At 54.6% G+C, this 15,650-nt stretch overlaps 2 protein-coding genes across 4 annotated transcripts in view; one reads left to right on the top strand and one right to left on the bottom strand.

Annotated features, from left to right (window-relative positions):
• Nucleotides 1–287: 287 nt before the first annotated feature.
• Nucleotides 288–10,115, top strand: ZNF687 (zinc finger protein 687). 3 transcript variants are annotated; one of them, XM_003800376.3, is made up of 9 exons: nucleotides 288–609; nucleotides 4,694–6,810; nucleotides 6,955–7,133; nucleotides 7,450–7,626; nucleotides 7,704–7,866; nucleotides 8,000–8,323; nucleotides 8,421–8,533; nucleotides 8,675–8,810; nucleotides 8,935–10,115. In XM_003800376.3, exons 2-9 carry the CDS (start codon nucleotides 4,705–4,707, stop codon nucleotides 9,430–9,432), a joined length of 3,696 nt encoding a protein of 1,231 aa, XP_003800424.1. In that variant the 5' UTR covers nucleotides 288–609; nucleotides 4,694–4,704; the 3' UTR covers nucleotides 9,433–10,115. The 3 variants fall into 3 exon arrangements, with proteins under 3 accessions (XP_003800424.1, XP_012667217.1, XP_012667216.1); XM_012811763.2 differs by lacking the exon at nucleotides 288–609 and adding an exon at nucleotides 4,441–4,534; XM_012811762.2 differs by lacking the exon at nucleotides 288–609 and having other exon boundaries at nucleotides 4,610–6,810.
• A 159-nt stretch (nucleotides 10,116–10,274) lies between these two features.
• The window catches only part of PI4KB (phosphatidylinositol 4-kinase beta), a 38,165-nt gene continuing 32,789 nt past the window's right edge, over nucleotides 10,275–15,650 (bottom strand). Inside the window, exons 8-10 of the mRNA XM_012811737.2 lie at nucleotides 12,516–12,648; nucleotides 12,164–12,284; nucleotides 10,275–11,145 (exon numbers count right to left, since the gene is read on the bottom strand). Coding sequence (XP_012667191.1) covers nucleotides 10,964–11,145; nucleotides 12,164–12,284; nucleotides 12,516–12,648 — 436 coding nt within the window. The 3' untranslated portion in view covers nucleotides 10,275–10,963. The remainder of the gene's footprint in view (nucleotides 11,146–12,163; nucleotides 12,285–12,515; nucleotides 12,649–15,650) is intronic.

Below are 15,650 nucleotides of genomic sequence, written 5' to 3'. Positions count from 1 at the left end.
AAAAAAAAAAGAAAACGGATCTACTTTTCAGGGCTCCGCTCGGAGTCAACCAGGTTCTGCTCAAAGTGCCCACTACGCAAAAGCAAAGTTCCTAAATTTGCATAAGAGCAGCAGCGCCAATCTCCGGGCGGCCAATAGGGAGTGAGGGGCGGAGACGCACTTGGGATGGTCTCCCGTCCAATAGGAAAGCCGGGAATCACGCTGGCTTCTTTCTAAGCGACAGTGACGCAAGCCAATCGCTTTTGAGATGCACCGAAGGGGCAGGTGGACCTCGGCGCTGCCAATGAGGAGAGGATTCTTCAAGGGGCCTAGGTTCTACGCCCAATGAGGATACGAGGACCTTGCGGGGCCAGTTCCGAGCGGCAGTACTTAAGGCCAACCCGGCGCGGGGCTGGGAGGGGCGCAGGACTGAACGACGCGGGGGCCGGCCAATGGCGAGTGCAAAAGCGGGCACCCCCGGCCCGGAGCGCGGAGGGCGCTGAGGGAGGAGGGAGGCCGAACCGGAGAGAAGCAGGAAGTAGCGGCGGCCGTAGGGAGGGCGGCGGCGGCGGCGGCGGCTGGAGCTGGGTATAGATCGCCTAGTCCCGGTTCGCACCGGGAGCGGAACAAGTAAGTGTGCTGGTGTAAATACCCGCCCTCGGCTCCGCCCCTGGGGGGGCGGGTAAATGCCCCCGCCCCTCCCCCACTTGGTCAACTACCCCCCCTTCTCCGCGCCGCCCCCTGGGGCGGCTTCTAGGGAGGCCTAGACGCCGCCTCCATCCCTTGGGTAGATGGGCGAAACTCCCAGTGTGTTGGAAGCACAGACCCAGTCGGGTAAACATAGGAGGGTTGGGGACCCTAAGTCCCAGCCCCCCCAGCCCAAGAGGTTCCTGAAGTGCGGCCCGGGACCGGAGGCTGCGGGATGTCGCGACCTAAAATGGTGTCCGTGTCCGGGGATGGGGGCGGGGGAACTGGGCCAGGCCGCAGCGGAGCCTGCACCTCGACTGGGCGGGGGTCAGCGCCCGGGCCTCGCAAGACTCAGGCTAGTGCCCCCGGCCCGCCGAGCGCTTTCCGATCACTCCTCTGTCTCAAGAGACTCCGGAGTCCGCGCCAGGAGGAGGCTGCACTGCGCACAGAGGGGAGGGACGAGGTCCGAGTTGGGACCGACCAACTGCAGAGCTGAGAGTCACGCTGAGACCTTCCCTTCCCACTCCTTCCATGCATCCCCCGGTGCTGTTTAGTCCGGAGCCCCAAGGTTCTGCGCAGCAGCTCCCCACGGACCTGGCCTGGCTGAGGCCCGGTCTTCATTCACTGTGCATGCAGGTGGGAGTGAGGGGAGCGAGAGAAGCGCCGTGCGTCTCAGTTTCCCCTCTAGCTTCTCTTAAGTACACCCCGCCTCCTCCTTGCAACCCCAGATCTGTTCCCCGCGCTAGCCCACGGCAGATGGCAGGGACTTAATTCCACCGGCTGCCCAGCTTGGCCGCAACCTAATCGCCGGCCCCTCGCCCTCCTCTGCCCTCCTCTGCGCAGCAGGCCTGGGGCCCGGGCAGAGAGCAGTGAAGCCCCCACCCTACCTGGGCCTGTTCGGTCCCTACCTTTGGCTTTTGGGGAAGAACAGAGAAGAGGGAGAAGGGGAGGTGGGAGCCCTAGGGGCAGGGTGCCAGCAGTTGCAGAAAGGGCTAGGTAGGGGAAAGGGGAGTCTCCTTGGCCTTGAGGTCCCTGCTTAGTTGACTGCTTTCGGTTGGTGGCGATTGGATGACCTCTAAGTCACTTGGAAGCCAAAGAGAGAGATGGTTGGGGGAGGTGAGTTCTAGTGTTTTCTTATAGTCCCCCCAGCCTGTGCTTGACCAGCCCACTCTTCTGAGTCCTCTTTGTGGGGGGTGAGCAAGGCCCAGGACCACCCTGTGGATTCAACAGGGCTGGAACAAGGTGAAGGGCTTTGTTCAAGCACAGTCTGCAGAATTAAGTGAGGGGGCAGAGGTGAGGGGAGGACTCCTGCTTTCTTCTACTTCACACCTTTTCCCCCACCCCCACCTTGGTCTCCAGCAATGCCAGCTGCCACCTGCTGGGACTGTCTCCAGTTACAGTCTGAAGGCTGGAAAGAGGTGAGAGAATTGGCCCTGGGAAATGGCTTGCATCCTGAGCAGAGAATGTGTAAGGATAGCTACTTTTTTTTTTAGAGACAGAGTCTCACTTTGTCACTCTCAGTAGAGTGCTGTGGCGTCCCAGCTCACAGCAACCTCCAGCTCTTGGGCTTAGGCAATTCTCTTGCCTCAGCCTCCCGAGTAGCCGGGACTACAGGTGCCTGCCACAATGCCCGGCTATTTTTTGTTGTTGCAATTTGGCTGGGGCTGGGTTCAAACCTGCCACTCTGGGTATATGGGGCTGGTGCCCTTCCCACTGAGCCACAGGCACTGCCCAGGATAGTGACTTTTTTAGTTGCTCTTTAAGACACAAAAACACTTATGGGGAGAAACTGGTAGGGGACAGACCTGGGTGCCCACATGCTCTGAGCTGGCCTTCTTGTTGATTTAGTGCCACGTATGTCTTGTAGGATTTTGGGGGGGGCTGGTTCAGGTTGGGGTTGGGTGAGACCTCCTGGGCTCTTGTGGCCAAAGGAGGATTTTGAGGGCAAGCAGTTTGAGTTGGGGAGTAGACTGAGGCCAGGAGCTGGATTGTCCCCATCGTGGCAGCTGTGCTGGTTAAGCTGTTACCATGGGGGTTTGGCTGAGAAAGTAAGATGGGGAGGGCAGACCAAGGCCCTCTGGGGAAGGTAGTGAGGGAGCAGCAGGTGTTTGTGGCAGGAGAGGCCTAGGCTGGGGCCCTTGTGACCAAGCTGCCGTCACTGTTTTCCCCTCTGTCTCTCTTCTCTTTGTTTCTTTCTGTTCCTCTGTCTTATTCTTCCATCTAAGTTTCTTGGATGATTTCACTCAGTCCACATCTCCCCACTGACCAAGCTAGATCTCCAGGTGCAATTGATGGCCCTAGGTGCTGCCGATTTGACCTTACATGCCCCTGACTCTTGTCTCTGACTCCATCCCAGGTTCCTAGTGCTTATTCCTTCCCAGCTCCTCCTTGACTTGATGTGTCCTGCTTGGCCCAGCTGGAACAATCAGTCCTATCCTGGATCTGACTTGGAGAATAGGTCTGGGGTTGCGAGGAGGGGGTGGGGTGTACTTAACTGTACACTTACAATTTCATATCATTCCAGAATGACCCTGTGACACATAGATCACTTGTCCCCTTTGTCAAACAGTAAAAGTAAGGTACTGAAATAATTTGCTTCTGTGGCAGCCCATGACCAAGCTAATCCAGAATTGTTTCTTTTCTTTTTTGTAGTTTTTGGCCGGGGCTGGGTTTGAACCCGCCACCTCCAGCATACGGGGCCGGTGCCTTAACTCCTTTGAGCCACAGGCACCACCCCAGAATTGTTTCTTAAGTTTTTCCTTATGTTACTTCCCTTTTGTACATATGGCCTGTCAGATCTCTGTGGATCCCAGAAGACCTGTGAAGAATAGGAATTGTTCCTCTATTGACATGAATGTGCCTTCAAACCTAGAGTGTTGTGTATATCCTCCTCTCTGATAATAATACCAATTGATTAATTCTTTGTTGGGCAGAAGAGAGGATGAGCTACCTGTGCCTCTATACTCTTCTTTGTAGGCTTGGTGCCCATATCTCAGTGGTTAGGGCGCTGGCCACATACACAGGCTGGTGGGTTCAAATCGAGCCTGGGCCTGCTAAACAACAATGACAACCGCAACAAAAAAATAGTTGGGTGTTGTGGCGGGCGCCTGTAGTCCCAGCTACTTGGGAGGCTGAGGCAAGAGAATCACTTAAGCCCAAGAGTTTGAGGTTGCTATGAGCTCTGACACCACACCACTCTACTGAGGGTGAGAGTGAGACTGTCTCAACAGCAACAACAAAATGTATATATGTGTGTGTGTGTGTGTGTGTGTATATATATATATTTGTTAGGCTGGATAGGCTGGGTGCAGTGCCTTACACCTGTAATCCTAGATAGCTGGAGCTCGAGTTTGAGACCATCCTGAGCAAAAGTGAGACCCTGTTTCTACTAAAAAATGAAAAACTTAGGCAAGAGGATCTCTTGCGCCTAAGAATTGGAGGTTACTGTGAGCTGTGATGCCATGGCACTCTACCCAGGGTGACAGCTTGAGACTCTATTTATTTTTATTTATTTTAGAGATAGGGTTCACTTTGTCATCAGGAGTGCAGTGGTGGAATCATAGCTCACTGCAGGCTCCAACTCCTGGGCTCCAGTGATTCTCCTGCCTCAGGAGAATCTCCCAAGTAACTGGGACTACAGTTGTGAGCTATTATACCCAGCTAAGTGTTTCAACTTTTTTTTTTTTTTTTTAGAGATGGGGTCTTGCTATGTTGCTCAGCCTGGTCTTGAATTCCTGGCTTCAAGCAATCCTCCTTTGGTGTCTTAAAGTGCTAAGATTACAGGTGTGAACCACTATGCCTGGCCCTACTTTGTATTTCTGAGAAGTCTCTTTTCCTCTGCTTTCTCTGGATTTTGGAGACTGACCAGGTACGTGCATGCTGCCTCTTCTGATGTCAGGGGTTGGCAAGTTAGCACCTCCAGCACCTCTGTTTTGAGAGAGGTTAAATAGGGAAATCCTCAGGGAGGAAGTCCAGGGCTTGTCTTCTGGATGTCTCAGTTTTTCCTGCTCCTTCCTGTTTTCATCAGGTCTGGGCGCTATGGGGGACATGAAGACCCCTGATTTCGATGACCTCCTTGCTGCCTTTGATATCCCTGACATTGATGCGAATGAAGCCATCCACTCTGAGCCTGAAGAAAATGAGGGGCCAAGAGGCCCAGAGAAGCCAGAACCCAGTGGAGGAGTCGAATCTAAAGATACAGAAGCAGCCTCTGCTGGGGATGGCCCTGTGGGTCCAGCCCAGGCTTCTGAGCATGGCCTGCCACTGCCAGATATTTCCACAGTCAGCGTCATTGTCAAGCATACTGTGTGTCCTGAGCAGTCTGAGGCTCTGGCTGGGGAGTTAGGAGAGGAGGGGGGGCAGGCTGAGGTATTGATTAAGGAAGAATGTGTGGAGCCTTGTCTGATGCAAAATGGTTTTGGGGGCCCTGAGGCATCTCTCCCAGGAACCCCTCACTCTCCAGCTCCTCCCACTGTGGATACCTGGAAAGAAAAAGCCATGGAAGACAAAACTCCTTTAGACCTCTTTGCTCATTTTGGGCCTGAGCCAGGGGAGCACTCAGATACCCTGCCTTCCTCTGCACCTTCCTCTCGGGAGGGGGCCATGACCCCACCCACTTTCTCATCTCCCTTTGAGTTGGGCCAGGAGAATGGCCCAAACCTGCTGCCACCTGGTTCTTCCCCACTGCTGCGGGCCTTGAAACAGGAAAGCTGCAGCCCCCTTCACCCCCAGGATATAGCCCAGGGAGCCTTGGGCTCTAACCCTAAAGCCTCGGGCATCCCTGCCAGCACCTCATCCCCCCCGGTTGCTGGAATGCCCTTCTTCAAGCAATCTCCAGGGCATCAGAGCCCTCCCACCTCCCTCAAAGTACCCAGCTGTCAGCCCCTGAAGGAAGAAGACGAGGGGCCAGTGGACAAGTCTCTCCAGGAAAGTCCCCATAGTCCTTCTAGTGGAGCTGAGGCAGCAGATGAGGACAGCAATGACTCCCCCACCTCCTCCAGCTCCTCTAGGCCTCTGAAAGTGCGGATCAAAACCATTAAGACATCCTGCGGGAGTATCACAAGGACTGTAACCCGAATCCCCTCGGACCCTGACACGCCTGCCCCCTTGGCTGAGGGGGCCTTCCTGGCTGAGGCCAGCCTCCTAAAGCTGTCCCCTGCAACACCAGCCCCTGAAGGTCCAAAGGTGGTGAGTGTGCAGTTGGGTGATGGTACGAGGCTGAAGGGCACTGTGCTCCCTGTGGCCACCATCCAGAATGCCAGCACTGCCATGCTGATGGCAGCCAGTGTGGCCCGCAAAGCTGTAGTTCTTCCTGGGGGGACTGCCACCAGTCCTAAGACGATTGCTAAGAATGTACTGAGCTTGGTGCCCCAAGCCCTGTCCAAAGCTGAGGGGCGGGCAGGGCTGGGGTTAGGGGGGCAGAAGGTGAATGGTGCCTCAGTGGTGATGGTGCATCCTTCAAAGACAGCCACTGGGGCAGGTGTGGGAGGCGGCACGGTGATCTCACGGACACAATCCAGCCTGGTGGAAGCCTTTAACAAGGTCCTCACCAGCAAGAACCTGCTGCCTGCGTACAGGCCAAACCTGAGCCCGCCTGTGGAGGCTGGGCTGGCCCTGCCCCCAACAGGCTATCGCTGCCTTGAGTGTGGGGACGCCTTCTCTCTGGAGAAGAGTCTGGCACGACACTATGACCGCCGGAGCATGCGCATCGAGGTCACTTGCAACCACTGCGCGCGCCGCCTGGTCTTCTTTAACAAGTGCAGCCTGCTCCTGCACGCCCGCGAGCATAAGGACAAGGGGCTTGTTATGCAGTGCTCGCATTTGGTCATGAGGCCAGTGGCCCTCGACCAGATGGTGGGGCAGCCGGACATTACACCCCTGCTGCCTGTGGCTGTCCCACCTATTCCTGGACCTCTGATCTTGCCTGCCTTAGGCAAGGGTGAGGGGGCCATCACATCTGCCATCACAACAGTTGCTCCTGAGGCCCCTGTTCTGCCACTCTCAGTGGACCCTCCTGTTGCCCCTGCCACCTCTGCTTACACGTGCTTTCGCTGTCTGGAGTGCAAGGAGCAGTGCCGGGACAAGGCTGGCATGGCAGCCCACTTCCAGCAGCTTGGGCCCCCTGCCCTTGGGGCCACTAGCACTGTGAGTTGCCTTTCACAGCCCTTATCTGGGATGGGGATAGCCACATGCTGTGGTGATAAGATCTAGGAAGGAGTTGGGGGCTTGGTTAGAAGCAGGGGGTCCAAGACACTCCTCACCGCCTTGCCTTGTTTGACCCACTGACAGGTGTGCCCAACCTGCCCCATGATGCTCCCCAACCATTGCAGCTTCAGTGCCCACCAGCGCATGCATAAGAATCGACCCCCACACGTCTGTCCCGAGTGTGGGGGCAACTTCCTGCAAGCCAATTTTCAGACCCATCTCCGTGAGGCCTGTCTGCATTTCTCTCGCCGCGTAGGATACAGGTGCCTCGTACCCTTCCCTCCATGGGGCTTTAGGGTCTCCTGGGGAGACTCCCATCTCTCCTGCCATTTCTTGGCCTTGTTGTGTGGGCAGACTCCATCCTGAAGTGGCAAGTCCTACCTTCCTCACAGAGTTGAGGGGAAGTGGGTTGCCTCTGGAGTGCCGCTCCCCAGGCCTCTACAGCTCCCTCTTGCTCTGCCTTGTTCAGGCTTCACTGCTGATTTCCTCCTTGGAGGACCAGTCCCTGAGAATAAACGGGGTGAGGGTGGGCATGAGATGCCCTCACCTCACCACAGGGGCTTCTGCTTCCTCCCCAAGGTGCCCCAGCTGTGCGGTGGTATTTGGGAGCATGAACTCCATCAAGTCCCATGTCCAGGCTTCGCACTGTGAGGTTTTCCACAAGTGCCCCATCTGCCCCATGGCCTTCAAGTCTGGACCCAGCGCCCATGCTCACCTCTATACCCAGCATCCCAGTTTCCTCATGCAGCAGGCCAAGTGAGACCACGGGCTGGGGGCAAGCCAGGGGGCAGGATGCCTACCCCACCTGATGTCACACTGTCTTCTGCCCACAGGCAGATCTACAAGTGCGCCATGTGTGACACGGTCTTCACCCACAAGCCCCTGCTGTCCTCGCATGTCGACCAGCACCTGCTGCCCCAGCGTGTTAGTGTCTTTAAATGCCCATCCTGCCCTCTACTCTTTGCCCAAAAAAGGACCATGTTGGAACATCTCAAGGTACAGGACAGAGGACTGGGGGTGGGTGCTTAGTTGTGCTGACCTGGGACTGGGGTCACATCCCTCAGCGGTGGGAGCAGGGGTTAAAAGCTAGGCCTCCCCCACAATAGCCCTGCCCTGTCTCCCTCTACAGAACACCCATCAGTCTGGGTGCTTGGGAGAGGAGCCTGCTGGGAAAAGGAGTGCCCTTCTGACACCTAAGACTGAGCCTGAAGACCTGGCTGTGTCTGGGGGAGGGGCGGTACCTGCTACTGAGGAATCCTCTTCATCTTCAGAAGAGGAAGAACTGCCCAGCTCCCCTGAGCGCCCCCGCCCAACCAAACGGGCACGGCGGGAAGTAGGGAGCAAAGGCATCAAGGGTGGGGGAGGTGGTGGTGGCTGGACCTGTGGCCTCTGTCATTCCTGGTTCCCTGAGCGTGATGAATATGTGGCTCACATGAAGAAGGAACATGGCAAGGTAAGTGGCCCCAGGGGGACAGGAAGGGCCAGCTGTGTGACAATGGGGACAGGGCCCTGCAGCCTGGCTCTGACATTTCCTGCCCCTGCTCTCCCAGTCAGTGAAAAAGTTTCCCTGTCGGCTATGTGAGCGCTCCTTCTGCTCGGCACCCAGCCTGAGGCGCCATGTCAGGGTCAATCACGAGGGCATCAAGCGAGTTTACCCATGCAGGTAACCCTTGCCCCCATCTTCCCAAAAGGCTTTCCCAGTATCCCAGAGAACTTTCTCACCTGCCTCTTGTCTAAGTGGCCTGAGGCTGAGCACTCCTCTGGCTGGCTCCTGTCAGCCTTGGGTTATGCCCCTCTCCTGCAGGTACTGTACGGAGGGGAAGCGCACCTTCAGCAGCCGCCTCATCCTGGAGAAGCACGTGCAGGTCCGGCATGGCTTGCCGCTTGGGGCCCCGTCCACTGGCCGGGGGAATGCCCGGGGACCTGGTGCCCGATCCCAGGTAAGCACAGGCCAGACTGCTGTGCAAGGACCATGCGAGTGGGAAGCTGGGCTAATGGCCCAGTCTTGGAGATGCAAGGACTGGGGGTGATGGTTGAGGCCCAGTTTCCACCACTCTCCTCTAGGCGCCAGGCCGGAAACGCCGCCAGTCTTCTGACTCTTGCAGCGAGGAGCCTGACAGCACAACACCGCCAGCAAAGTCCCCCAGAGGAGGACTTGGGTTGGGAGGCCGTGGCCCTATGCGCTACCGAAGCAGTGGACCAGTGGAACAGAGCCTTGCTGTGGGGTTGAGGGTGGGTGGTGGTGCCCAACAGTGCCTCGACTGTGGCCTATGCTTTGCCTCCCCTGGCTCACTGAGCCGGCACCGTTTCATCAGCCACAAGAAGAGACGGGGTGTAGGTAGGGCCAGTGCCCTGGAGTTGGGGGATGGGGAGGAAGAGGGTCCCCTTCCATCAAGGTCTGACCCAGATGGTGGAGATTCAACCTTGCCTCCTCCCGGGGGCCCACTGACCTGTAAGGTGTGTGGCAAGAGTTGTGACAGCCCTCTCAACCTCAAGACCCATTTCCGCACACATGGCATGGCATTCATCAGGGCTCGGCAAGGGGGCAGCGGGGACAACTAGGCCTCAAGCCCAGGACTGACCAGCCCTTCTCTCTTCCCAAGGAGCCTGGTTTTCCCTGCTGCTTCCTGGTCCATGGGCTGTGACATTTCATTAACATTCATATTTTGTTCAAATCCTCTCTTCCCCCACCCCCTCAACCCTGAGGAAAAAGCTTTTGAGGAATATAGTTACTTGCAATCTCCTTTTGGGTTAGGACCTTGGGCCCTGGTAGTGGGCCCTCCATTCTTCCTTTCTGAGCCCAGCACTAATTATGCTCTTGCTGCAGAACCCCCAGTGTGGGACTGGGGCTGGGAGGATGAGACAGTCATAGGCCTGCCAGATGGGTACAGGGAAGGACCAATAGGGGCATGGACAGCTTCCACAATTCCTCCAGGCACAGACTGGAATTTTCTTCCTCTGGGCCAGGCCCTAACACCCCACCCCCAACTCCTTGGCGCTCAACTCGCCCCACCCCTGCAGTGCCTTTCACTTTTCTTTTACCCCAGAAATCCAGGGGCGGGGTTGGTGGGGATGAGTCCAGTCAAGGGGGCCCAGGGAGGAGGAGACAGGCTCTCAGGAATCTTTATTCTTGTAGTAATAATACTAACAATGGGGGAAATAGAAAACCAGACCATTAAAACTGCTCGTGGTTTAACCCCCATGCAGGCCTCTGTGACTTGGACAACGTGAAGTTGGAGGGGGCAGGAGTCAAACCTGGGGAGACCCTTTTCAGGGAAGAAGTGGCACTGACCAAGACAGGGACAGAGCAGTCGAGGAATTCCTCCCCTTTCTGTGTGTGCCTTTGTTTACTCCTCATCACCCATCCCCTGCCCCTTAAAAGCAGCCAATTTGGAAGTGACACAGATGGCTAACTAAGGACTTTATTTCAAACAAAAATTAAAAATAAAAAATTGAGAGCTATTTCCCTGGGTGTGGGGAAGGGATCAGGGTAAGGAATTCCCATGGCTAGGCCACACCCTCATACATGGGCGGGGGGTGGGGGTCCTGGTAATTCCTGTCCTTGCCCCTGCAGTAGGCACCTCAGAAGGTACAGAGCCCACCTTAGGGGAACTTAGGCTAGGGCTAGTTCCTGGGAGGGGCACAGTTGGGCAGTAGCCTGGCCAAAGGCCAATCACAGGATTGAGTCCTAAGTGCCAAAGACCTACTCATCCCCCTTTCTTGGGACCCAGAACAGATGAAGTAGGTGGCCTGCAGAGAACCTCTCATATCCTGGTGAGAAGATAGGCCCTGGCGTCCCTCAACATTCATCTCCTCTGTTCTCTGGAGGGCAGTGAGTCCTGGAGTCAGTCAGGTGGTAATACTGACAGCGCTGGAGGGCAGGGAAGCCTCAGCAAGTCTGGACCCCAGAGCTGGCTCTCCCACCCGCAGTCTCTTGCCTGTTACCACATGATCCTTTGTATTTCTTGCCTTTCATTTCCCTCGGGTGGATGGATGGGTAGGTGGTTTCCTGGTTTGGGATTTCTCAGACAAGGGCTCCTCTGGGAGGGCCCCTGGGCTCCACCCACCACCCCTGGGCCTGAGAAGGAGGATATCACATGATGCCGTTGGTGAGGTACTGGAAGCCGTCATACAGTTTGGTGGTGATGGACCGCATGCTGCCATCTACCATCTGCTCCACCAGTAGCTGAAGCTGCTCCTCTGTCATGCTCATGTGGAACCTCTCTTTGAGGTTGCGAATGGTGCTGGAGCCATGGAAGCAAGGAAGCTGAGAACCTGGGGGAAGCAGGCGGGGAGGGTCATGGATAGATAGGACAGTAGTAACAGCCACAGCAAATACAGACCAGGGGTGTCTGAAGTGCCCCTTCCCTCCCACCTCAGAGTTCCCTGACTGTGGATGTAGTTCTGATTGGGCAGAGAGGAAGTGGCACGAGGCCCTGACTTGAGCCCTTCTTCATCCCAGGTTCCTCAGCCCCTCTGGAGGTGAGGGCATGTGGACAGAGGAGGAAAGAGGAACAGTGCAGCTCCCCAGTAAGGGGGTGGGGGGCAGAGTCAGAACCCAGAGGGCAGGCTGGGAAGAGGCTCTTGGGAGTGGGCCCTGAGCTGGGCACTTATCTGGTTGCAGGCCTCTGCCTATGCTACGTCTGACACTCACAGATGACCTGGGCCACCGTCATCACGGGGCCGGACGGGGATGCTCCTGAGCAACGACGACAACCTGTGGGTAGGGCAGGGGTGGGGAGGAGGAGGAGACTGGCAGCTCAGACCTGGTGCCCACCTGGGGCCTTGGGGAGGGAGATAAACAGGAAGGAGTACTGGGCCAAAGACTGTAGATGGCCAGGCAATGTGGAAAAAGCAAAATGGAAGAAGATAAAGATGAAAGACAGAGGAAATAGTTCTCAGCTCAGAGCTAGAGGAGGGGGTCAGTGGTGAGAAAGGGAATGGGGACTGAATCAGGTCACAGTGGAATAGGGAAAAGAGATGGGAAGAGGGGACTGAGATGCTCAGAGCTGGGCAGGCATGGGGAGGTGAGAGGACCAGGAGCATCAGTGACTCTGTACTCTTCCTGGAGATGCCCAGGAGGGGGCTGCTGTCACCCCTTCCCCAGCCCTGGACCCATTTCTGTCAGGGTCAGGAGGAGTGTCCTGAAGAACCAGATCAGAGCAGGAAACCCTCTGGGAACCACACCCACCCCAGGTCTTGAGGTCGATCAATTTCTGGAAGTGCTATGCTCCAGGGCCCCACCCAGGGAGCCTCCCGAGGCACTGTGAGCCCCCAGCCTCTCCCTGCCCACCTTGCTGCATGATCTCCACGATCTGCACCACCTTGTCCATGTGTTTTCGAGCAGCAATCAGCCCTTGAAGCATCAGCATCTTATAGTAGTTGAACATGTCACCATCTAGGCCACCCATCACCTGGCAAGAGAGCAGAGAGCTGTGCACAGGTGTCAAGACAGACTGCCAGAACCCCTTTTCCAATCATGGGCAGGAATTGTGCCAAGCTTCCTTGTTTCCCTATGCCCTAATCAGGCAGGAAGCTCCCAGGAAATCCTGCCTCACCCTAATTTGTGGGGAGCCATCAACATCCCCTCTCATGATGGAGAAAGAATACAGTGACCCCAGAAGCATCTCTCCTTCCTGACTCACATCCACAAACTCTGTGGTCAGTTTAAAGGCTGATGTCTCAAAGCCCAGGTTTCGGGGTGAGCTAGACAGGATGAAACCAAAGTCGATGTGGATGATATGGCCTTCTGCGTCCAAAAGGATGTTCCCGTTGTGTCTGAGGAGAGAAGGAGAGCCGAGTTAGAAAGGGTTATCAGTCTGATGGGCTGGACCCTCAAGCCACAACATGTTGACCATATGACACCACAGGGGAGTCTTCTGCCTATAACTCTGGGTCCAATCTCCTAGGACCTAAAACTAGCAGTGAAACGAAAAGAAGTCAGGAAAGAAAACTGCTAACAAAGGCTGTGGGGTTTAGAATGCTATTATAATTTTTCCCCCCACTGGTGATAATTTATTATAATCTGTTAGTAGGCCACAGACAAATATTAATTAAACCAGAACTATGTTTACACAGAAATAGGCACTGATATGTGTCATTCTGTGGGGAACTGTATACATGTAATCATCATGGTTTAGCGTTTTGATCTGCTTATGTCACTCAGTTTATTTATTTTTTTTTTTGCAGTTTTTGGCCAGGGCTGGGTTTGACCCCACCACCTCTGGCATATGGGGCCAGTGCCCTACTCCTTTGAGCCACAGGCACTGCCCTCTTTTTTTTTTTTTGAGACAAGACTTTCACTATGTCACTTTCGGTAGAGTGCTGTGGCTTCACAGCTCAAAGCAACCTTAAACTCTCGGGTTTAAGCTATTTTCTTGCCTCAGCCTCCCAAGTAGCTGGGACTACAGGCACCCGCCACAACACCTGGCTATTTTTTGGTTGTTGTCATTGTTTAGCTGGCCTGGGTTAGGTTTGAACCCACCAGCCTCAGTGTATGTGGCTGGCGCCCTACCCACTGAACTACAGGTGCCGCCCATGTCACTCAATTTCTGTAGACACTCAATCTCCATGATGTTTTTTCAAGGCTGCCAGTTGTTCTTTAGCCTGTGCCTGGAAATATAGTTCCTCTTACGCCTGTTCTTTCTGAAGGCTCCACCAGCTTCCCGGATCAAGCTTGTGCTCCTGTCGATATATTGGGCTGATCCAAGGCAAAGCCTCAGGCTTGCATGGCCTTTACGCTCCACATGCCAAACCGCAACTGCACCACCAGTGCTGAGACTGTCATTTTTGCTAGAGCCGCTCCTCTCTGGTCACTACTGTGACAACCTTCCTGAACACACTAATGGCTTTTTTTTTTTTTTTTTTTGAGACAGAGCTTCATTTTGTTGCCCTCGGTGGAGGGCTGTGGTGTCACAGCAACTTCAAACTCTTGGGCTCAAGCGATCTTCCTGCTTTAGTCTCTCAAGTAACTGGGACTACAGGAGCCTGCCATAATATCCAGCTATTTTTAGAGACAAGGTCTCTCTCTGGCTCAGGCTGGTCTCAAACCTGTGAGCTCAGGCAATCTACCTGCCTCAGCCTCCCAGAGTGCTGAGATTACAGGCATTAGCCACTGTGCCCTGGCCTATTATTACAATTTAATAAAAATAGCTTGAGATTATTCCAATTTTCCAGAAGTTTTACTTCTAGCACCCAAAAGAATCCCAACTGAATAGAGAATTCAAAATCAAGGAAGGGAAGCCAAGCACTTTGCCCATTTGGGGGCCTCTATTCTGAATCAATTTACCAGGGTTTTACATGTACTTATAATTCCTGTCAGCCCACTGCAGACTGGAAGCAGCACCAGAAGGGAGCTAAAAAATCAGAGGCAAGTAGGCTGAGTGGAGCTACAATGTAAAATAGTGCGGGGGACTCAGGAGTAAGTCTTAAATCAATTGTGTAGGCTGGGCAGGGTGTCTCATGCCTATAATCCCAGCTCTCTGGGAGGCTGAGGAGGGAGGATCCCTTCAGTTCAGGAGTTTGAGACCAGCCTGAGCAAGAGCAACAGCCACATACATTGGAGGTGGTGGGTTCGAGCCCATCCTGGGCCTGCCAAACAGCAACAACTACAACCAAAAAATAGCTGGGTGTTGTGGTAGGCACCTGTAGTACCCCCTACTTGGGAGGCTGAGGCAGGAGAATCGCTTAAGTCCAAAAGAGTTTGAGGTTGCTGTGAGCTATGACACCACTATACTCTACAGAGACCAACACAGTGAGACTCTGTCTCAAAACAACAACAACAACAACAACAACAAAAACAGAAAAACTTATCTAGGCATCATGGCGGTACCTGTAGTCTCAGCTACTTGAGAGGCCGAGGCAGGAGGATCCCCTCAGCTCAGGAGTTTGAGAAAAGTCTGAGCAAGAGCAAGATGACTATCTCTCTGGCTCGGCAACTGTGGCTCAAGCGGCTAAGATGCCAGCCACGTACACCTGAGCTGGCAGGTTCGAATCCAGGCCAGGCCCACCAAACAACAATGACAGCTGCAACTAAAAATTAACCAGGCATTGTGGTGGGTGTCTGTAGTCCCAGCTACTTGGGAGCAGAGGCTTGAGTCCAGAAGCTGGAGGTTGCTCTGAGCTGTGATGCCACAGCACTCTACCCAGGGCAACAGCTTGAGGCTCTGTTTCTAAAATAAAATAGAAAAAATGTTGTGGTGGGAGCCTGTAGTCCCAGCTACTCTGGAGGATGAGGCAGCAGGATTGCTTGAGCCCAGGAGTTTGGAGTTGCTATGAGCTGTGATGATGCCACTGTACTCTAGCCTGGGTGACAGAGCAAGACCCTGTCTCAAAAAGAAAAAGCAAAATAACTTGTATAAAAAAATCTCAGGAGGTAGTAGTAACTCAGGGTAGCTGAAGAAGAAAAGTTAAAGGACGACAGGGGTCTTTGTGGCTCCCCCAAGAATGGCCAGTAGATGAAGGCCAGTTAACATGCTAAGCGCCTGAAGGCTGGCCAACTCCAAAGAACCATCCTCCCCAGTGTCAATGAAGGCTTTGTTAGGCTGAGAGCTGCTGGTCTGAGGGCTACCTTCTCTGGAGTTGGTCTGACCTGCCAAAAGAGAAGGGCAAAGGGAGAACAGAGTCCCACCTGAGTGCTTTCTCCTCTAGGTAAACACTAAAGAGTGAGCAACACAGGCACAATCTTTTTTTTTTTTTTTTTTTGAGACAGAGCCTCAAGCTGTCACCCTGGGTAGAGTGCCATGGCATCACAGCTCACAGCAACCTCCAACTCCTAGGCT

This window comes from Otolemur garnettii, unplaced genomic scaffold (genome assembly GCF_000181295.1).
Source record: "Otolemur garnettii isolate 467f Iridium unplaced genomic scaffold, OtoGar3 scaffold00174, whole genome shotgun sequence".
Lineage (NCBI taxonomy): Eukaryota > Metazoa > Chordata > Mammalia > Primates > Galagidae > Otolemur > Otolemur garnettii.
The sequence above is the reverse complement of the archived record's forward strand: the minus strand, read 5'-3'. Positions and strand labels throughout refer to the sequence as shown.

What these genes read in the sequence shown, in the direction of transcription:
- ZNF687 (XM_003800376.3), top strand. Translation starts at nt 4,705, where the DNA reads ATGGGGGACATGAAGACCCCTGATTTCGATGACCTCCTTGCTGCCTTT. An exon ending in TGAAGAAGGAACATGGCAAG is followed by an intron (nt 8,324 to 8,420) that starts GTAAGTGGCCCC and finishes CTGCTCTCCCAG; the next exon opens with TCAGTGAAAAAGTTTCCCTG. An exon ending in AAGCGAGTTTACCCATGCAG is followed by an intron (nt 8,534 to 8,674) that starts GTAACCCTTGCC and finishes CCTCTCCTGCAG; the next exon opens with GTACTGTACGGAGGGGAAGC.